Source organism: Falco rusticolus, chromosome 3, assembly GCF_015220075.1.
Source record: "Falco rusticolus isolate bFalRus1 chromosome 3, bFalRus1.pri, whole genome shotgun sequence".
Classification (NCBI taxonomy): domain Eukaryota; kingdom Metazoa; phylum Chordata; class Aves; order Falconiformes; family Falconidae; genus Falco; species Falco rusticolus.
This window is the reverse complement of record NC_051189.1, coordinates 44,318,445-44,342,434: the sequence shown is the minus strand read 5'-3', so window position 1 is coordinate 44,342,434 and position 23,990 is coordinate 44,318,445. Positions and strand designations below refer to the sequence as shown.

The 23,990-nt window shown below is 34.4% G+C and overlaps 1 protein-coding gene across 1 annotated transcript in view; it reads right to left on the bottom strand.

Annotated features, from left to right (window-relative positions):
- The window catches only part of ASPH (aspartate beta-hydroxylase), a 112,290-nt gene that overhangs the window by 78,935 nt on the left and 9,365 nt on the right, over positions 1-23,990 (bottom strand). The window contains exons 2-5 of the mRNA XM_037379130.1: positions 17,157-17,306; positions 16,355-16,399; positions 15,014-15,082; positions 1,024-1,068 (exon numbers count right to left, since the gene is read on the bottom strand). Of these exons, the coding sequence (XP_037235027.1) occupies positions 1,024-1,068; positions 15,014-15,082; positions 16,355-16,399; positions 17,157-17,306 (309 nt within the window). The remainder of the gene's footprint in view (positions 1-1,023; positions 1,069-15,013; positions 15,083-16,354; positions 16,400-17,156; positions 17,307-23,990) is intronic.

Sequence of the window (23,990 nt, the reverse complement as noted above, 5' to 3'; positions counted from 1 at the left end):
TGCAACCAAGTCATACCAAGTACAATGTGGAACAAATGCTAAAAATCTCAACACGCATGCAAGATGCTAAGAAAAGTCACATTCATATAAGCATGAGAGCCTCCCTTAGCAAATACACTGCCTTCCCAATGAGATTTTGTATTATGAACAGTGTGCATTTTTCACATACCACTAGAAAAAAGACACTGAAGTGTAACTGTCTTTAATGCAACAAAGAGACTGTTCTTTAAATAGCACCATCATGTGTGGAGGCAACTGAGCACATCTAGAAAGTTAAGCACCTGAAGTACATCTGGTACTTTGGTGTTTTGTTGAGGCTAATTAGTCTTTTTAGTCTCTCTGTTGCACTGAACACATTTAGACCATTATGTCCTGCCCGTACAACAATGTAACTGCAAATAAATATATGGCATAGATTGGTTGCAAGCTATCCTACTTCAAGCTTTTGGAAAACTTGTCAGTATCATCACTGCCATCAATCTTGCAAATAATATTAAAGGGGAAATTACTGAACTTTACCTAAATTTCTCCTCCCATAAGAAACAAATGAAACTATTTAAGTACAGGCTTAAGCAGAAACTGAGGTGCTCAAGTTCAATTACAATATAATAATAATAGTATCATGAATTCATGGAAGATAACTAAAGGAGGATTTCACACAGAAAGAAATCTGCATGTACACCAGGACATTTTTTTAAAACATGCAGAATATAAAGTTATTATAAACTATGTATAATCCAAACACCACAACTGTTGTAAAAAAATCTGCACCAAAAAATATAATCTCTAGTTAGGAAAGCACTCACATTGCCACTAAATTACAATCAGTAGTAAGAAAAAAAAAAAAAAAAACCCTTACTGAAAAATAGGGAAGATATTTTGCTGCACCATTAGACAACACTTAGCCAACACAGCTAGCATTAGTAAACATTATTACAACCTGCAATTTGTACTGGCAATGCACATGCATTTCAGGCATCATTATCTGCATACAGTTCCACAAGAAAAAGAAATTAAAAATACCTTTGACTTTAGTTTTTTTCTTGGCTACCCCTCCTGGCTCCTCACCTGATTTGTTGCAAAATGGAAATAGGTTATGAACATATCTGTGATGTTCAAAATCATGACATAAATTTTTCCAATCTGCCATGCTATGTAAAAAATTATCTTTCCATAGCACACTGCAACGCTATAGAGATACCAAATGTTAACTCATTAAGAATGAAGCATCTTCAGTAGCAACACCACCATAAATACTGAGATGAAAGACTAATTAATCCAAGAAAGGTATCACATTACCAGATGCACACTACTTGAGGTGCTTCTTATTTCTTAGAGCTAACCCAATTCTCTCCAGACAACGTGATGCCATGTAATTATGACCAATATCCCAGCTGATTTCTCTGGTAGGTATTCCGTCAGTTCTCTAGTTCTCTCCCAAACCCACTAACTTATGTTTCTATACACTTTTATAAATATTTAATAAACATATTAACTCAAAAGATATTCAAGCACATATGTACTGTAGATTATATAGATTGAGTATTTTCTTACAATGAATTACAAAATCTGTGTTTCTTTATCCAATGAAAAATATGTATTTTGCTGAAGGTATTGCTCTAATTCCAAAAAGAAGCTGCTATTTTATTTCCGTTAAAATACTTACTGCTTTACTCAAGACTATTTAAGACTGTTAAGACTTTTATTCAAAAAGCATAAACCTTACTCTCTAAAGTCAGGTGCTACCCTCTTTCCCCATTGTAGCTAACAGAAACTGAGGTCATCCCGCATCTTGATTGTACTTTATAGCTAGTTCTACAAAAGGCATGAAGGCAAAAGCCTTCCCCAAAATACAAATAATAATTAACCTCATCTTTTTAATACCATAAAAAGACATTGGATTATCACCATCACGCTGATATGGATTAAGATCTAAATCTCATAAAACATAACTACCTTAATCACAAAAACTCAAGTGCATTGCTACCCAAAAAAACAACTAGAAAATGAATAAAAAGTTATGGTAAATACATTTTTTAAACTAGAAGAGATATTTCCATGTCTCAGCATCAGGCTTCTCATTGAGAAACATGAAGCACCTACATTGGACATTTGAACCTCAAGCTTAGGTTTCCAGAAAACAACTAATAACTACCCAAACTGTGTCAATATACTTCAACATTTATTCTTAAAAAGCAAAACAAACAACCCCCCATAATTCTACACTAAAAGAAAAATCATAAATTTGCAATGAACGTAATGCCTGTATTCTTTAATCAGCTTGCATCTATTTTATATCTTACACTTTTTCAAAGCATCAAGCATTGACATGGCCAAAATTTCTTTAATATGTGTTAGCCAGGTAAAATTACAATTTTTAGACCCATTTCCTTACAAAATCGTACCTGAGATATGAATGCCTTTTTAAGTTCTTTCCTTAGAGATTACCATCATCGATGAAATCCAGACTTCTAACTTGACTAAACTCATTATGCAATCTTATTACTTCTAGGCAGTATATGGAAAATTAAGTAAACAATTTGTTCATATAAAAGGAAGAACAGACTCCACCTTTGTTATACTACAGGATCAATGAAAATATAAAACGTACTCAAAGTTCCATAAAGCCATATCTAAGTTTCCAGCTCCTCCCTCTTTTCATGGTAAATTTAAACATTACTGGGTATTTTGAGATGCACTCCTAAAAGCATGTCTTGACAGGGAAAAGAGGCAATTTTACAGAGGCTTGTAAACACAAAAATTATCACAGATATTTGGGTTTCTTTTAAAATAAAAGTACATGCACTATGTTGAAAGAATACAAAATACCTTGTTCACTGATTATTGACACTTAAATACTCAGGCAAGCAGTCATTTATTTCAATCTGCTTTTATACAATGAATAATGTTAAGATACTCAGCAAATTATCAATGCATGACATAATTCCATAAATTCTGCATACATTTAACAGATGTGAATATACCTTTTACAGGAAACTTATATAGAATATTATATTTCAAAATCTTAATATCATGTAAGAATCACAAGACAGAAATCCCACTGCATCTTACTTCCACCTGGACTGGGTCCTTAAGAAGGCTGGAGCACAGGGAAGTCTCATTTGTGAACCCCAAATAGCCTGAAGCAAGACATGGGTGCAAAACACTTCACTTTTCCAAGACGCCAATGTCCTGGGGCATGTGATAATATCTGGTATCTAAGTAAACTCAACAGCAAAGACATAGGCTCCTACAGCATTGGGGCACACAAACCAATGTCTGGAATTTTATGAATCATGTAACTAAACTTGGCGACCCTTATTCTAAGTTCCAATTCAAGTGTCTTCACACTTTTTTTTTTTTTTTTTTTTTTAGCTAATTTTAAAATTCCTTCTTTTTTTCACTTAGTCTTACATTACAGCTATCCAGTGCTGGCAATACAAAAAGCAATACAGAATTTATAATCACACACGTAGTTATAGCAGAATGTCAGAAATGGCTACTATTGGAGTCAGTGAATTCAAAGGTAGACTTCAAACTTAGCATAGCTGGATAGGTTTCCAGTATTTTCCAAAGAACTGCTTTAAACAGTCATACTAAAAATTAAATATTCATGTCAAAGTGGTCATTTTTACACAATGCTTAATGGTAGATAACTTACTTAACCGATTCTGTGAAACTTAGATTATTACAAAACATTCTAACTCCACAACAAAAAACAGTTTTGTCTATTTTTCCCCATAAAAATCTTCAAGACCAAGCTCCACAAAAAGAGCCCCCAAGTGAGAGCACAGGTTTAGAATTTCAGCATCAAAAGAAAAATATATGAATACCATTTCAGAAAGATAAACACTGCAAAACTGAAATAGTATATAACACAAAGCACTCAGTCTTTTTGAGCAGTTTCACAGATGCTGACAGATAACATTCTCACATTTAATGATATATTGAGAAACTTAATGTTTATTCTTGCATATGCAACTTTTATATTATTCATTTAATAATAATGGAAACTTTTATAGCCTTTCTAAACAAAAGGTTTTGCCACATGCAAAAACCCTATAAATCAATTTCAGCACAACTATCTGCATAAATCCTTTTAACCTGAAGCATCATTAACAAATGTAAGACAATTAAGGTGGCTTAGCCACTTAACACGTGAAAAAGGAAGAGGCTACTTCACATTTACCATACAAAGCATATCGTCAAGGCTAGCACTAAGTAGTTGACAGACAGAACTTGCTACCCTTCTGTAATTTGTGCAAAGCTTGGATAACAGAACAGGAAGTATCAAGCTTTAAACATTAGAGCTTGTGTTCAGACTCGCCTTAATTCATGAGGTCCCATCAAAAAGTCCTTCGTCAGACAGAAAATTAGCAAAAGATGTTAAAATTGCAGAACTAAAAAAAGAAATACAAATGTGTAAGCCAAAACCATTATTAACCTTTTTCTCTCCTTTTTGTTTTCCTTCTCCAGAAGGACTGCATGTCAGAAAAAGCTGTGATTGTTTTCATATGCATCTGCATATAATTATTACTATTATTGTGCATTTATAATATGCTACATTGGATACACAAGTTCATCTACTAAACAAAATGGCCTACTGACAGAAAGCTAGCACCCACTTACCTTAAACTGAACTCGTTACCTGTATGCAGAGCACCAGGCATACCAAAGCCTGTAAACCTTGCAAATGCAAGACAGCATTTTAAATTCATACAACTAGCATTAAAAAAAAAATAAAAATACTTTCAATACATTCTCAGTTGTTTTAATACCTCTTGCTTATCTCTCTAATTTTAGAAGGAAAAACTAAATCAGAGCCAAACAGCTGAAAGCCTTTTCTTTTCTGAAGTCACAGATACATATGTTGCATCTTGTATGAAAAGATTTAAGAAACCAACAAGCAAGTCTTGCCTTTATTAGTCTAATCTTGAGGAGTCCATCGTAACTGACCATAAGACAGTCAGTAGTTAATGCATTTCATGCTGCTGTGCCATCATTATGATAGCTGCTTAACTGATGGCAACTGAATAGGAAATTATATGCAACTGTCCAAAATGACTGAACTGTACCCACCACTTTTCCCCAGTTCTCAAATACTAATCAAATCATGTTTACAACACAGGTGTTTTTTTCCTCCCCATCTGACCATGAAATGAAATGAAAATCCTTCAAATGCTTCTTTTCCTATCCCTCCATCCAACTGTAACCTACAAGAATAACTATCACAAAAATTCAATTTCTTCTAAGGTCAGTCAATTGAGACTAACTAATACTGCAAAACTACCACAAAATGAAACCTGCAGGTGGTAAGGCTCATTCACTACCTTGAAACAAATACCAAGAGTGAAAGACTGAACACGCACTCAAAAAAGCTCATTTTTTTGGGGGGTGGGAGGGTACTGGCAAAAAGTTGTTGTAATAAGAATTTCAACAATTATGCAAACAATTTTGGTTTTTTCTCTTCTATTCTGTTACTGTATATACTATGAGCACTGTGATTCCCATCCCCCCCACCCCCATATAAACACTGTCTTACTTTCAAATTAAATATTGTTGACGGTGGTCACAGAAATCTGGGGTTCCAACCTTTCATAAATCCTCAGCCATTTCAGATATATGGGTATTAAGGGTTTTTTCTCTGCAATTTCATTATATTAGTATCAAACAAAACAAGGACGAGCTTATGCTACAAAGGTTAATGCAGTGTTTTGTTTGAGGTTTGTAAACTTCTGCAGAAGACTTGCAGTTAAAATATCAAACATTTACCAACACGAGAAAATGGCCAAGCAAAACATCCCACATTATTTCTGAAAATGCTGGCCAAACTGCAAGACTACAACTTTAGTCACATTTACTTATGGAGCTCTGTGAAAAATAATGGAAATAAACTGTAAGGAACATGAAGGTAGCTAATGAAAGAAAGCTGCATGCCCAATTTAACATAAAATCACTAGATGTTAATTCTTTACTAGCTACAAAATCTAGCAAGTTCTATCACTCAAATAATGTATTTCTCTCATGAAAAAGGTTGTTTGCTACTAATTCACTCCTATTTTAAATACTGAAACAAAAAAAATGTAGTTAGAAAAGGAGTAGCTTCACCTTCTGAAATAACTATTCTAAAATAATATCAAAAGGCAAAGCTGCTACATCCTTCTACCTACAGTTTAAAACCACTTTAAAAGTTTTCTGGACTTCTTTTAAAACATTAATATACTGACTGTATTTTATATAACTGATAGTTACCATAAATCAAACTAAAAATTGAGGCTTCAACTTCCTCAAGTAATTTCAAATACTTTATGTTAACTTAGATGCAAGAGTTGAGACACAGTTCAGTTTGCTTTGCTTATTTGCATATCATGCTCAGCTTAACCCTTCTACTGTTAAAATGCCTTTTCTTAACTGCCACACTAACATAACTGAAGACACATCTAGATCTTACTACCACCCTTACTACCTAAGCCCTGCTTGCAATCACAATAATTAATGCAATGCATTAAAATGAAAGTCTTCTTCCCCAATCTTTAGGAGAGCTTTAACAGCTCTGCTCACCACTGGTGAGTGTTTTAATTGTTACACGAACAACACCAGGCAAGACTGAACACTTCTGAAAAAAACCCCACTTGTATTTCAGAAACTAAATGCTCTACAAAGTTATCTGCTGTCAACACTTCCCCTAGGTCTTCACCCCTCCACCTATTTTCTCCTCCTACATGTTCTTTATTCCCACCATCATTGATTTGAGCTGACTTCCACACTCTTAAAATCAACAAGGAACTCCCATGGTATCAAATCAGAACTTTCCTGGCCTGCATGTCATCTCCCCAGCCCAAGCTAAATTTAATGTTTACTGATGTAATTATTACCTATTCTAGAGCCTGCAGCTTTCTCATGGTTCAAACAACATATCTCTATTGCACTTGAAACTTCATCAGATGATCAATATGTTTTTAAGATTTTTGGTATAAACTTCATAATATGGAAATCTCATACTAGAGGTTTTCCTCCTCTTTTTGGCTTTCTAGTTCCACTACTGAAGCATCTACAAGAGAATTCAATGTTCCATGACAATTTTTCTAATTCATACTGAGAGACACTATTATCCCATAATAGTGATGAAACTCTTTATTTTTAATTCAAATCTGTTTCTAGAATTAGAAGAAAAAAAAAATCAACCAAATTGCTTATTTCATATGTCTCACATACTTTGCAAGTTTCTTCCACTTGCTAAGAAACTTCTCAGTAATAGTCCACAGATCTAGCTTTTTTTTCCATGATGTACAGGTGGGGTTTTTTTATTTTCTTTGCCTTATGCTTCATATATCTCATCCTAAAAGCCATTAAATTTACATGTTACTAACGTTTTTATATCCTAGGTCCTGAAATACTTGAAAGAAAAAAGTGACTAATGTTCTTGTGGCTCCATTTCATTTGTAAATCTTAAGCTGCAGTACTAACATGTCACAACTTTTTTTTTTTTTAACCACTTCAATTGCTTAACATTTTTTCTTTTTTATTACTTTTTAAAAATTGAGTAGAATCCTGAGTTGGATGATTCAATGAATGTTAAATTGCTTTAAAATTGCCATGCCAAAGCAAATGAAAATTCATTAGTTTAAAAACATGTTATAATTTCAGCCTGCATCCACTAGGGTTAAAACCTGAGTATAAACTTTATATGGGAAACCAATACAAGCTTAAGCATAGCAAGCATTACAACAAACAGTATCATATAATTTTAATACTAATCTGATTCAGTACATTATTCATGTATTAATGAGACAGCTTAGTTTCAGCTTTCAGTACTGATACAAACTACAGAATGCGCTTATAAACTCCCATTTCTATACCAATAATTTCATGATAGCAGATAGAATTCTATGTACTTCGAAAATATTTTTGTAAACAACTGTCATAAAACAGCCTCAGAGGAAAAGGATTAAAATTTGCTAAACTGCATTAAGTTATTGAATTTAGCAAGAAATAGAAGACATTAAATTCTAATTTCCAATTAGTCTTTAATATATTCAGTATTACATTAGGAATACATAATCACAAGTTCCAACTTCCATAGAAGGCCCACCTTAAAAAAAGATCTCAAACATATTTAGAACAGCCCTTGTGGTGTGATTGTTATATTAAAGAAATTACCTAAAACTTAGTTTGAAAACAGACAGATCAGTGGGGATAAACCATATAATGACATAGTATCTTCTGAATAAAATAGATGTTAGCTAACTTAGAAATAAATGTTTCTGTAGTTTTCAAGCACTTTTAAATGAAGTGCTTTTATTTGAAAATGTAAAAAGAATCTATCTGAGAAATCAGTGAATCACAAAATAAATTATTTATTAAAATTATATTTCACAAAAGAATTATCATTGTCATGTCTATATTGAGGATTAACATATAAATATGTATTTACATAATGTCATGCTAGAATACAATTAAAACTGTTACAAAACACTTCAGTTAATGTTTGCTAGAAAGACAAATGTTATAGTGTTAACAGAGGTTATTACACTTAGCTTTGTCAGTTTTGTGCACAAAATGCACAAATTGAAGCACATACAGAAACCAACTACACAACCACAGATACATGTTTTATTCTACATATTTACACAACTGTGTAGTATTTGTCATCCTTTCACAAAAATGGAAAAGTCATTGATAGGCTTTCAACTAGTGAAACTACATGGCATGGCTGACTTTATATTGAACTAAATCTTTATAGTGTCCACTTGGGAGTTTCGCTCTATGCCATAAATTCCTGTTATATTAAGACTGATGATTTCATGGACATTTCCGAAAGCCAATCAATTTAGTCTCTCAGTTACTGGTTCTGTAAATCCAAAATAACACAAGTCTTTTTTCCCTGAACCCCTTCATTCTGTGACGTACCATCAACATCATCTGCAGCTTCGCTCTCTTCTTCTTCTAGTATTTCAAAAGGAGTCAATACATCATAGAGAAATGAGAGAAAGCCATAAAACCAATCAGAGCTTTCCTCTGCTAAAATATTAAGGACTTCCTCAAGGGAATCAATATTTTCATTACTGCCATCTTTGGTCAGGCCTATACAAGAATAGAGGAGAGAGAGGGAGAGAGGGGGAGAGAGAGACAAAGAGAAGGGAAAAAAAGAGACAGCAGTTAGGTGGAAAGAGGAAACTGTAAAAGGAGGATCTGTGAAAGACATCTCATGTCACAGACAGTAGTCTTTACAGGAATGCTAATTAGGAAATAGAAAAATGTTAAGAAAGTTGAATCTTTCAAAGCACAGAATCCAATCTGGACAATAAACATGCACAATATTATGCCAAAACCTTAAATAGAAGGTGGCAGATTTGCTTTCCCTTCTTTCTAGTCCTAAACCCAAATCCATTTATATGTAGTTTTCTTGCCACACCATTTACCTTTAAACAATTTTATAACAGTTATCCTCCACTACTGAAAATCATCCAAGTTGCCTTTTTTTTTTTTAAACCATCATGTTCAAATTTGAGAGCTTGCAACTGATAGCTGAGAATAACATTTAAAAGCAAACAGTACTTTAACAAACTTTTCACAGACATACTCTTAAGGATAACATTTATTCTACCATGCAGAATTTTGATTTTGCTTAAAAGTGAGGACTCTTAATTGCGGGGGGTGTGCGTGTTGTTTTGTGGTTTCTTTGTTTGTTTGGATTTGTTTCACATACTTCTCAATCATTTTTCTTCTATGATATGTATTCTATACTATATACTTGATCCTCAGGAATTAATCCCAAATCTGAGGATATAAAGAACACCAGATAAAAATGAATAGGTACCCAATACAAAGGGTGTATATATTGTTACATAGAAAATCTAAAGCAGACTAAAGACAGCTGAAGTAGAGATGGCCAGAGCAGCTAAGAAAGAGCTCGTCACTTCTAAACTCTAACACCAGAAGTTGCTACCCTGGGCTATGAGACCTACTGATCTAACTAGTGTTTGTAAAACACAAATAAGCCATGATTAATGCTTTTTTTTCCCCCTCCTGGTTTTTGTTTTGTTTGTTGTTTCTTTTTTTAATTAAAGTCCACTGGTTTACAGTTATTACTAAATAACATTTCAACTTTTCCATTCTGGGAAAAGTACAACAGAATGACTAAGCAATGACAAACGTCAATTATTGGTAAGTTTTAAAGCAGGGCAAGGAGGAATTTCCCCCACTTCTAACCAGAACAAACCTTTGTTTGTGTTGGAAGGAGAAGCAGAAAGGTGGATTAAGTGTGAAGACAGATTATTGAGACAAAATTAAGTGAACATATTGCACATGCAGACTACAAAGCAGTATTAAGTGCAGGTTAATGAAACATTCAAGATAAGGGAGTTCATGGCAAAGACATTCAACACATTTCAACACGTTTTTCTTACAGCACATAGTGAAAGTATCAATGATAATTCTGAGGAAACTTCCAAGTCCATGATGTTCCACATCCTTGTAATTGGATGTCCAGAACCTCTACTTGAGTGACCAGCCATTCTCAGTATTTTTCACTGGATAGCCCAAAGGCTTAAAACTGATAGATTGAATCCAGGAGGCAATCAAGGTATTATAAATATCCCTCTCCAACTTCTTCCATGGCTTAGTTCTATAAAAATTAAATTTTATAGACTTAACTTTATGCATGGTAGTCAGTCATCATTCTAATTTATTTTCAAGATTCGGATCAAGCAAGATGTAAAGACATAAAGTATGTTTTACTTTACTACAAATTCTCAATTTAAGAATGGAAACCTGGATCTTAAAAAAAAAATAAAATAATCAAATCTAACTTACAAACACAATAGATTTGTATCAATCTACTCTGTCAGAATCTGGCATTAAAAAAAACCCAACCAACTAAAAACCAAACTACCACTCACAAAAGACACGAGGCTTTAGATAACCCTTCTGCAAGCACATGAAGAACCATATAGATATTCCTGTTCTTGCACTAAGTCAAGAATAAGAATCCTGGGCAAATTTCTTTGCAAAATATAACATAGCATGCAGCAGCATATTTTCTTTGAAAAGATTGGGACACCAAAGGGAACAATAGAAACTGGAAGAATGTATCTTAGAGTCTTTACCATAAAAAAAAAAAAAAAACCAAACAAACAACAAAACCCCAAAACCTTTCCTTACAGTTCTTTACAAAAACTATTCATGATTAATATAATGGCCTTTGAATCTAAGTGGCTGAAGGGTGGGAAAGAATTTTCAGCCTGAGTTACAGAAAGTAACACACTATTTCATAGAATTATCTTTTTTCTTTCTTAGAAAGAGTTAAAATAAAAAAAAGAACCCAAACTAATACTCAAACTGGTTTTGGTCTTCATTTATCACCATAATCAAGAACTGCTTTTCAAAGTAAAACTCACGTACTGATAAGCACACATAAGCATGGGAAGAAGTGCCTGCAAATGGTGACACAACTGGAACTGCCCAACCAGGCAGACATACCATGTTAAATCAGTGACCCACAGGAAGTAACTACTTTACTCCAAGAGAAGTCTAAATATTACAATTTAAATCAAACAGTGATTAAGGGAGTCAAAATCTTTTTATCTATTCAACAGTATTACCACAACCTACGGTGCAGAGGGCTTGACTACATTCATTTAACAAGACAAAGCCTTTCTTCTCCTGCAAACATCTCTTTTATGAGAATGAGCATACGCAAGCCTTTAATATTTAGAAGTGCTACAATAGAACATGAGAAAACTAGAGAACAGTATGAAACATATCCTAAACAGCTGAACCATACAAAAGCATTCTTTTAACTCCTAGTATCTCAACACAGACTTTTTGAATGTGCCATCTTTGTATGACTGCTTGCAAAAAAAATTTTCTACTATAGGTGCACCAGGGAAAAAAAGCTGGTTTACAGAAGCTTGGATTCTGCTTTTTACTACTTTGTTTGCTGGTACACTAATTTTGGGTTTTTTTGGTTTGGTTTTTTTCCTTTTTCTGTATAGCCAGACTATGCTGAACCAAATGCACAAGAACAATATATTGATGACTTACTGTAGCTGCAGTTCCAAAATTATACTAACTACTGTGGCCATTTAAGTAGAATTTCTCAGGATATTATTGCTTGTTAAAAGGACGAAGTACAAAAAAATGGCTCAGCTCCAAAGATTCTGTTACAACAGACATTGGTATTCCCTATACATGTATTTCTTCGTAATACTACTAAAGCCACTGTTTCTTTGTACTGAGCTAAAAGTACTGAGGTGGAAAACTCTTCCTTAGAAGAATAACCTCTTTCAAAGACTAATCAAAATGTAGTAGACAAAAACTTGGAAAAGAATTACTGATAACAGCAGCCCTCAAAGGAGTGGATTAAGAAGCCTCTATTCCCATTACCAAAAAGAATTCAGTAAACAGAACATTAGAAATACCTGTGAAAAAGAATCCACCAGGTAACTGCCAACTAGCTTCACCAAGCTTGCACTTCCGCCCTGGATATTTTTTTTTAATAAATGAATACAAAACTAAGTCAACAAATATTTGAGGTTGGTTGGCTACTTGGGTTTTACACGGGGCTCCATCCCCCCTCGCCTTTACTTGAGGGGCAGGGAAGAACACACGTCTTGCACATCATTTTTAAAACTACACAAACACCTCAAGAGAACTTAATTTGTCAAACCTCCTTTGATTTACACAAATAAAAAGAACAAGTCCTATCACACCTTATACATACAAGAAATAAAATACTAATTTTTAATTCTTCTATTTAGGTGTGCACAAGTATTACAGAAAATGATGAAGGTATCAGCTTCTAAACCAGTCTTTGAAACATAAAATAAACACGCTGGTAGATGCATTTCTCAGAATTAAATTAACTTTAAAATGTATTTGTAATTAATATGCAAATTAAATCTTTAAATTTGTAGCAAAAACTAAAGATTATGGAAGTCGACAACATTAAACCACTACACATGCCACAATTTCAATATATAGTAGTTTAGTAATAACTACTGAACAGAAAATAAAAAAGCATATGACTTCCTAGCATTAAACATCAAACAGTAGGATTTCCTTTTAAAGTCAGTAATAAATTAGCAGAGAAACCACTTGATGTCATAGTAGTCTGACTCAGAGAAAAAAAAAGTAACGAGTCTTCATACACAGCATATGTATTAACAAAATCATCACAAATAAAATACAAAAGAAGCTATGCATTCAATATTTAGAAAGCTACCCTACTGCAGTTGAATGTAGACTTACTAGATGATTTTCTTTACTACAAAGACGTAATTCTGGAAACAAATTCCTGAAGAGGGAATCTAGTCTACCAGTTTCTGCATCAATGAAATAATTTTAGACTGCATGGTGGCGTTCATTTTTTAGTTCATATTAAATATTAAATACAAACAAGTGCAATAATTTACTTGGATCTTCAGTTAACACTATTACATGGTAGTTACTAGAAAATATTATCAACGTCATGTAACTTTTCAAAATTTACCATTTTCTTCATACTGCAGAAAATATTTTTAAAATTAAATGAGATTAAAACAAATTTCTGAGCAAGTATTCAAAAGTAATAAAAATAACTTTTGATCCGTGACCTTTTAATGTCACATTTGAAGTATAAGGTTTAAATGTATGATAAGACAAGCTTATAATAGAAACACTGTCATGTACTGGCATAATTCCCAGCTCTATCAAGTTGCATAAAACAGAGAGAGATAACAAAGTAGCAGCATGTTTCTGGCTACCACCTTGGTAATCTGAATCCAACTAATATGATCCACAAGGGATTGATATCCACTTTCTATACACTACATAATCCTAATCTTTCTCTGTCTATTGTAACTATATAGTGTTATCTTATCTACCATTTATAACTAACACCCAGTTTGTAGCTCAGAAGGCATTCAGACCCCAGGAGAGTCTCTGAAGTGCCTCTCACATTTACACCACTGCAAACTGGTTCAGTAATTTTGATGGCATGGGTTTTCTTTAAACCATGAAGGTATTAAACAAATGAACCCTCCCCAGAAGATTTGCTTATTTCTGCAAACGTAAGTTGGGAAAAATAAACCGTTAATAAACTGATTTTTATGGAGTATGAGCTTCAAATAGCAAGCCATAACATCCTGATATACTATTGACATACCATTGATAACTAACTAGTTTGAGACGTTCCACTTTGCCCTCTGCTCAAGCTATTATATACTATTTTGTCGTTTTGTTTATGTTTAGATGGCTAGGTTTGTGTGCTCAGAATAGATTTACATTTGAACAAGTCAATTTTTAAAAGTAAATTTCTAACATCAGGTATGCAAGAAGTATCTATCCAATGCTTGACTGTGAAGCTGAAGATGGTAGTGCTTTAACTGCTAGACGTAGATAGAAGGGCAATATCATGAAGCATCTATAGTGATTGAAATTTCTCTTTGAAGATACACAGTGAGCAGAAAGACATTCTCTGAAACTCCAAGGAACAGAAGCCTAAAAACAGTGTTTCAAAGTCAAAAAAGAAAAATCCACATCATGCATGACCACTGAAGCGCAAAGAAAACCAACAGACCTGTGGAGAACCCTGAACAGAGGAAAAGACTAATAAAATATGGTAAACAGTGATCTAGGAAGCACAAAGGCCTGTTGGAAGTCAAATTTAAAATTAAAAATGGACATAACACGTTACATAAACAATGTTTTAACTCTTGAAGCGTATTAAGCCCTGCATCTGAGTAATAATCACAGCCCTCTTTCAACTGTCTACAGCAGCATCAACCACCTAACTTCAAAATCATCCTATAAATGCTTTCCACTTATATTGCTATATTAGGAGAAAAAGAACACAACCTGAACAAGTTTCACACACAATCCTACAACCTGCATTAAGAAAAAAACCCACCACAATTTAATCATTTTAAGTTCTCCAATCTGGAAAAAGCAGAAATATTGTTTTGACATTAAACAAAAAACAAACATGAATGACAAATGAATTACATAGATTATTCCACCCGTTTGTACTTGCCTAGCAATACTTTAGCATCTTCCACATCAAAATCTCCATCTCCATCAGCATCATATATCCCAAGCTTGCCTAGAAATGCAAAGAGAGGGAGAAGAGACAATTAAGGATTCAGCAGTTTGTTTCCAGCACAGTGTTTTCAATGTGCAATGGTTGACTGTCAATGCCAGGCTGTTACCATATTTATTTATTTTTTTATGATTTAGTCATACAACTCTTAACCACATTTTACATTTCCTGGGAAATATCACAAATATTAATAATAATATTAAGTTCCTTTCTGCACTTCCTAGACTTTAGACTGAACACAAGTCTTTTTCACACATTTCTTTTGTTGTTCACAGATTTAAAACAAATCTGTAATTAAGTGATGCACTTTATGTGAACATGCTTTGCTCAAAATAAAATTTAAGTTCACAGGGAATTCAACATGTTTGAGGGGAAAGGAATAATAAACCAAATCAAAAAAAAAAATCACCATTTGTTTTCTGATTATATGCTTCTTACCATTCTAAATTCTCAGGAAAAAATAGGTATGTAATTTTTAGTGTCAAGTTAATAGAAAATAAGGAACGTACTTGAAGGACAAAGGAAAATATACATAATTTTTTAATCAACAACTGCATAAAATTCACTGCAGACAAAAAAGTTGTCCATTCTTTTATAGGTGACCAACACACCAGACATCTCCCTTTTATTTTTGAAACTGCAGCTCTACCAACCCTAAGTATAGGCAAAAGGAGAACCTAGTTATTCAAAAAGAATTTTTAGCAGAGAATCGTGGTATCCAGGATTAGAAGCATCCTGGGATCACCAAGTGAGTAGGGAGCTATCTATCTAATTAGTTTTGATAAAATTCAGACAATTTTTAATAGCATAGAAACTCTGCACACTGTTTGCAGAACTGCAAGTCCTTATGGTTTGCCAGTTTAATATATTTGACATTCTTTAAATGGAGGCATAACTTGATTGCCATTAAAATAAATGAAATATAGTTCTTAATATGGTATTTAGAAAAACAGAAAACAGTTTTGTCAAAGAAAAAGTTCAGACTTGGGTCTAGAACAGGCGAAAATAAGGCCATCAACATTGTATGGAAGCAATGAATTATGAAGATTATTGGTTTATGGTTAAACATAGCAGAGTGGTAGAATAAACTTAATTCTCTAGAAATAAGAATTGCATCATCTTCAAAACCATGAAGAATGAGACAGATGAGAAATGACCGAGTTTCACGTCATTGTAGAAGAACAGTAATTGTCTCAAAAATTAAAAACATTAAAAAGTAAACCAAAATTCTTAGCCAAGGGACTGTAAAGCAAGCTTATTTCTCTAATATCCTACCTTGTAGGACCTCTGACAAGTTATAACGGAAATCCTTTGCTTTGGCTGCATGCATGGTAAAAATATAGAAACCATTATTTGCATCACTAGACCCAAAGAAGTTTCAAACCAGAAGCTTCTCTTAAAATCAGTCCAAATCAAAAGCATGTACCAACAGATCTGCAAAGCTGTAAAGCTTGTAAAATCAGCAGCTGCAAAAGCGCATGTTGACATCAGGACAATAGCTCTATCTATGGACATACATCTTGAAATTTGAGACATTGATTTTTACCCTTCAATATCATATTAACAATACCATCTTAACATTGTCATATTGAGATACAGTTATCACTGTTACAAGCTTTAAACTGAGGTCATTCAACAGCTCATTCATGAGAGGATGACTGATCAATTGTCCCAACTCCACAGGCAACACAGCCCAGCACAGGAGTGGTAACATTACCTGCCCATTTTCTGCTGCAAGTTTCTGAGAGCTTAAATTGAAGCAATGCATATTTAGCTGATATTTCAAATGAACTACAGTATACATGTTACAAAGAGACCCAGATCTCTCCTTGGAGATTTCTTCCATTCTTTAACAAATGCAGTAATAACCTTTTTCAGTCTTATGAGAATCCCATTTTAACATCATAGTAGAGTTCAGCATTAAAATGTACTTTTTGAACTACATTGCCTATTCTTATCATGTAGGTCATTTGCAACACTGCAGTAGTCAAATCAGCTATCTAGAAATTTAAAATGACCTCCATTTAATGCATATCATAATAATTATTGGAAGCAACTTAAGATTTAAAATTCTTACCTAGAACTTCTTCATAATCTACAAGTTCAAACCAGACAACTGCTACTGATGTCCAAACTCCCAGCAAAGCAATTACCATAAACCAGGTGAAAAACGAGCTTCCAGAGAGTCCTTCTTTCTTTCCATTCTTGCTTCCTCCATGCTTAGTCTCTGTTAAAATAAGGTAAACAAGTAGGAAAAAATATTTGTGTAAGACTTAGAAAATCATGGTTCAACATATAATTCTAACCCGTGTTTCTTATGACTACACAGAATACAAGACATTTGAGTAACACTTTTTTTGTTCTTTTTGGTTTTTCAAACTTCACCACTGTTACTTGCTTTTCATAACACTGCAAATTATGGTGGGAAGCTCAATGATCGTCTAAGTAAAAGCTCTACAACCAACCAAAACCCAAACACTCGCATGTAATTTATTTTAACAACTTAGCTGGACATCTCCCCTTCCTCCCCTTATGTATATTTATACAGAGCTTAACATTTTTGAGATGTTTTGCATTTGTGACAACAGTTCTCAAACTGCCACCAGAGGGCAATATGAGCAGCAGAACCACTTTGGAAGAAAAGCATTTCTTCTGAAGCAAGTTTCAAAGCTAGTTGAATTAGCCCACAGAATCAACATGAAAATTCCAATAGCCTAAGAGGGCTCCAAAATCTATATTAAGGATAAGACTCCAAGTTCAGACACTCTACCAACTAAAAAAAAATCCTCCCTGTTGGCTTAGAATCAAGCAGATTCACTACATGCTGAATACCTTTAGATTTCCAGTCCTATGGAATATACAAGTGAAAGTATGACACAGTGATCTAATGCAAATCACAGCTTCATTTGTAACTGCACATATGGAAAGTAAGTGTATGTAAAAAATCCAGTAGTTACAGACAAACCACTGAGAAAAGAAATATCTCAGCCTAGCATATATGTAGGGGGTTTCAAATGGGCATCAGCACTAGAAAAAACATAAATTGCTTGGTCCATTGCTTTAAGATCATTTTAGGGTAAGAGGGGTACATGTAGGAAACAAATGTGCATCCAAAAAGACCTGTGGCCTTTCTCCAAAGCTAAACATCCGCTCTTCTGCCTCCTATTACTACTGCCGCAAAGCTGGCACTTGGCCACAGTTTCATGCCTAACAGTCTATTCCACTTCATTCCCCTCTAAGCACCGGCCTTTGCCAGTTCAGCCACGTTCACTCCTAGTTATTGAAGTTAAGCTATTTCTTACATATTTTGGAATATTCAAGGAAGTTTGTCATGAATATTGTGATAGTATAATAAGGTAGGGAGTTATTTTTATCATACTAATTACAAGTAATGTTTGATGTCTTTATCAACACTGATCATAGAAAAAACCAAAAATAGTCTCGGCTAAATATCAATATGATTGGTTTTAAAGAAAATGGAGTAGCTCTGAAAGATGATTGATTGTAATGACAGTAATGAGAGATTGGTGACTTCTTTGTGTATTAGATATTATATAGAAGTACTTTCAGACCCTGCTTGCAATCAGGTTCACAGCTGTAATAAACTAACCTTTTATTACATTCACTGTGCTATATACTGAAATCAGACCAATAAAAAAACCCAACTGACTCACATCAGCTCTTAGCCAGCTCAGCATTTTATTGAAAAAACATATTATTTGATTAAGCCTACTCTGTACAAAGATCAAATACCAACTATTTTGTATCTTTTCTATATTACACACAAAGTTCCCTTGGTATAGGCTGCCCAATAATTCAGAGAAACAGAGACAACTTGGCCTCACGTCAGGCATGTCATCACATTCAGAAACAGAACTGACTGTGTATAAAAAATATTTAAAGTACTCTTGACCAGGAAATATTAATATTCAGAAATAAACAGACTATTTAACAGCAGAACTTCACTAGTCCTGTGTTCCAATGCAGCTAATGGAAGCTTGTATGTATTTAAAATTAAACCATAAGGGTAAAAATTTAAATTATACCAGGTTACAACTTTGTTCTAGAGCATATTAGGTATTAGAAGAGGCAAACACTAACAAGAATTTTGCTGTTATTTCACACTTATTCATTTACCTTATTGTTTTCTAGTGTTTACTGCTAGTTGCTTCTCAAGAAAGGGGCTTTACTTATTAGAACAGGAAAATGGAAGACAATTAATTAATCAAGCATAGCTGTTCATATTTTTTACAGTCTAAAAGGCATGCAAATCCCTCAAAACCAAGTTCTGCTATAAAAATACCATTCACAACTGTCACAACACTACATTTTTGTGCTGTGGCTTCCTATCTTACAGGAAAATTATTTTCAAAACTCTTGATTCTGCTAAGAATTCAACCACAGCAGCTTGATCAGGCAAGGCTTCAATATTAATTGAAGTTATGTAACATAAAATTTACCTATGGCATGCACAGATAACCCTACACATGGGTCAGAACAAAATGTTGCAAGGACTGAAGCTGGCTCAGAGCTCATTCCAGTTAATTCTCAATTCAAGCCCTTTCTCTGCACATGCTGCCAGCCATGTCAGAAGTAGGTCACTTGCCATATCTGGTAAGCCTGTGCTTGCACCACCAGATGTCTTTATGCAGACATCAGAAAGTCTTAAAGTGTGCTCTATTCCTCAGCGGCAAATCTTTTAAAGTCCTATACTCACCCATCCCCCATTAAGTCACACTTACATTAAGGTGTACGAAAACCTTCTTCCTTTTACTTATGTTAAATACACCTAGTAATTTCACATAGTCCACAAATAACTTCAAAGTCAGATATCTGAAGACAAAACTATGTTTCTTACATTAAAGTGTACTCTACTCAAGCAAAAACTTAAGTTACAATTAACCACCTGCCATAAACTCATGACATACCTCTACTCCAGAGACCATTCAATCAAAGAGAACAAAGGCAGCCTGTAATGCAGATTAGAACAGCAAACTGGCTAGAAAACGCCAACATACCACAGCAAGCCAGTTATTTTGCTGATTACAAAAGCAGACACAGCCGGTATTTGAGACTATGCATTTTCCACTTGTTGACAAAAACGTTAGGATTCTACCTGTGTCATCAGCCATAACATCAGCGCTTGATTTCCCCAGACAGAGTGAGTGTGTCGGTATCTCCAAAAATTAATGTTGAAGGCAGAATAAGAAATGATTTATCCTCACTGTAGTCCTGCAACAGGAGCAAACAAGTTTCCTAAAGCCAGTTCAGCTGGAACCCGAAACTGGACCCATGAGAAACCTCTCCTCCAAATCTATTTTTAGAGCAGTTATCCTCAGGAGCCAAACGCTTTTCAGAACTCATATGGCAATCTAGGTCTGACGACAATCAAATTCACTTACTCCTCCAAACAGAGCATCCTGGGTAGTTGATTCTTTCCCCTCCCCTTAATCCTCCAACACAGCAGCAAATGAAACAGAGCACACTGTACTGTAGTATTTTCACTGCAATGTATGCCACAGCATCTGAGCTCTAAGGACATTAAATCCATCAGCATAAGCTGAAACACAAGTCCGGACACAAAGCTTGCCTGCTTGCATTTGTCAAGTTGGCCCTCACCCAAGAAACTTTCTCCATGTTGGCACTCCTCTACCAGGCTTCCCGAGTATCCTGTAGAGATGGCTCATTTGAAACTTGCTAACTACTCTAAGAATCAAAGCCTGCTAATTTCTAAGACATAGTTTTGAGTCTTCTAAAAGAGTTACTCAAAACCAACCATGCATATTCCTGCCAAAGAATTTTCAGATAATAACTGTTCCCCTGGTATACCTCATACTTGCTTCTAAGCAGACCTAAAGGAGGGTTACTGATAGTTTCGCCAAAGCAAAGCCTGTTTCCCTAGAGTGCAATACACCACTTGCCATAAAGCTAAACCAGGAAAAAATTCTAGTGCTTGCTTGTTAAAAGTAGCAGAGGTGTTGTTTTTGCTTTGTTGCCCTCACTTTCCAGAAAGGACTAACTCATCTCACTCACCTCTCCTTTAAGTTCTGACAATATGAATGCTACCTGCACAATTTAAAGCAAACACCAATGCTTAATGATCGAACATACTCTCTTCTTCTCAAGGACCAGAAAAGGAGGAAAAACCCATAAAACACTATTCAACTTACATCTTCAATTTCAGCAAACTATTCTTTTCCCACTGCATTTCAAACAAAAGCCACCTCCTTGTGGGTGGGAGGAAGACAGAAAAATTCCTTTCTCATTAACAGCAACCCTATGTTAAAACTTGAGGATCTAGCACTCTGCCCTTCTTCTCCCATGCTTCTTTAAATAACACAGCGATCAGGTAGATGAAGTGAACAGTAGAATGTCACAGCTACTTTGAAAAACAACTTATGCCTCCTGTGGTTTTAACATCCAGCGACTAATTACCAAAAGCAATTCACAATAGCTCAAGGGAGAAAGAAGTGAGAAATAACATCTGAGTTTAAGACATTTCAAAAGGATGCAAAGGAATTACAGGCAGTTGATTCTGTAACTGGTGTGTGTTTTAACTATCTTTAAAGCCACCTGAATATATCAAACAGAACAGATGCTCTAAGAAAGACCTCCTGACTAGTACATTTCAGCAACTCACATAATGCACGAGCAATTTAGAGCAAGACAGGAGGAAAATTTAAACAAAGGGTAAAAGTCACCAAATATATGGAGAAATCAAGAGCTTATTAAGGGAAATAATTTTGCACACAATCATATGTGGTCTATTGCATGTAAAACCTATATTGTTTTGATTGGTATTATATTAGGCAATTTGTTGCAAATTCACTTCAGCTGCACCTGCATTTGCAGATACCAGATCCTACTACAAGTGGATTCATGGCACATTCAACCAATGCCGAGAACCTGAAGTCCATGTTCTACGTATTTTGAGGGGATTGATCCAAACTAGATCTTACCTGGCTGAATGCCTGTAAGTGGTTGCAGCAGAACTTTCTGCTTCATTTCACTCAAACCTAAGTATATTGAGGGACAACAGTACAATGCATAAAAGCAAAGTGAGTGTAGACAGTCAATAAATTAGTTTCAAATATACATTCCCAATCTGAACTAACACACATATTTTGACCCTTAACCAAGTACCAACAGCCTTATCTTGTGCCCTTTAAAAAGCAACTGATTGCAAGAACATGTCTTCCCAAGAAATTACAAACATCTTCCTTCCTGAAAGGGGAGGCTCCAACTAAAATGGGGAAGCTCTTCAGACTCATCAAAAGGAAGATGGACCAAAAGGCCACAAAACAAACACCCCATGAAAAACATACATTAACACACACCTTGAAAAATACAGCTTACACATGTCTCTCTGAATGCCATGCTTCCAATACCAAACAACATAATTTTGGTTAGCTTTGCAAAAGACAAAGGTTAAATTGAATGATATATATTTAAAATACACTTCAAGATTGAGAAGGCTAAGCCAACAGTGCAGACTTCTTGCAAGGTCTCGCTCTACTGTGTACAAATGCTGGTTTGCCTGTTGGTTCTTTTTTGAAGGAACTCAAAATTATTATTCTTCACCTCACTTGAAAATAGTTTTTAAAGTTGAAACAGTAATACAAGTTAGTTTTGGTACAACTATGTAGTCCATGCAATTTTATGTAAATTTAGAAAAGTGTAATTGACAATCAAGACTAGCAGGATTACTTCCACCTGTAGATCACTACCAAACTGCAAGCAGAGAGGCTTAGAGGGAAAAGAGTCAATTATGAACACAAAAATAAAGGCAGGATTCAAAGCATCAAGCTAAGCTTTTGTAATGTGTATAATTATTTCCAACAAAGGTGCATTAGGAAGTAATACTGAAGCAATTATGGATTATCACATTAAGAGAAGGGTGCACTGCAGCAGGCAGCTGCTAGAAATTAGGAAAACACACTAAAAGGAAAAACAACAAAACACTAACCTCAGAGAAATAACTAAAAATCTAATTTCTTAAGTAAAAATTATCAATCAGCTAGACCATAGGGAGACTTTAGAACAAGCTTGTTTTAAAAGCAAAATGCAAAGTGATAAAAAAAAAAGATATGGGAGAGAAGTAAACCTAAAATAAGTTAAAATGCAACTGCCCTACCACAAATAGAACAGAACTAGTAGCAGCACAAAGACAGAAAACAACCTCTCTTGTATGAGCATGGCCTACTACCACTTGACATACTCACCAAATTATATTTTCCAGTATGACTAACAGTAAAACAACTGTTGCAAGCCATTCTCGGTAATAAAACTCCAGTTAATTATTTTAAATGGTTTTTACACAAAGTTTTTTTGAGTGGGGTCAGTAACAAAAATTTTGAGTAAAATATCTGTTAAAGGGAAGTCTACAGCATTCTCTGTTGATACTATTTTCCCCCTATTAAAATATGAGCTAACACACATCCCCCCACTATCGTGAGACGGGTCATATATGTGTATTTGTTTAGGTTATGTATTTCGAAATCTATACTCAATGAGCACATGTATTGAACCGTCCCGTTCTGAGAAGTCCATGCACCATGATTGCAAGCGCTATCCTGAGGTACAACAGATTTTCAACATGTAATTTTCATTCAGTGTACCAAAGGTGGAACAATACACTTTCAATGAACAGATTTGTGCTTTTGATGTGCTTTTACAAACTCTACTTCATTTGTAAGGGAGGCAGGATTACTGTTTTATTTGTTTACTTGAAGACAGAACTAAGATTTTTACTAAAATACTTATGAAATAAATATTCTATTAAATTGTGTAAGTACTTATATATAGGATATATTACATATAAATATACTATGTTTCTATAATCAATTCTAAATATTCCAACCTTAAGCTTTCACAAATAGCCATATCCACTCTTAGAAATTTTTGCTTGTTT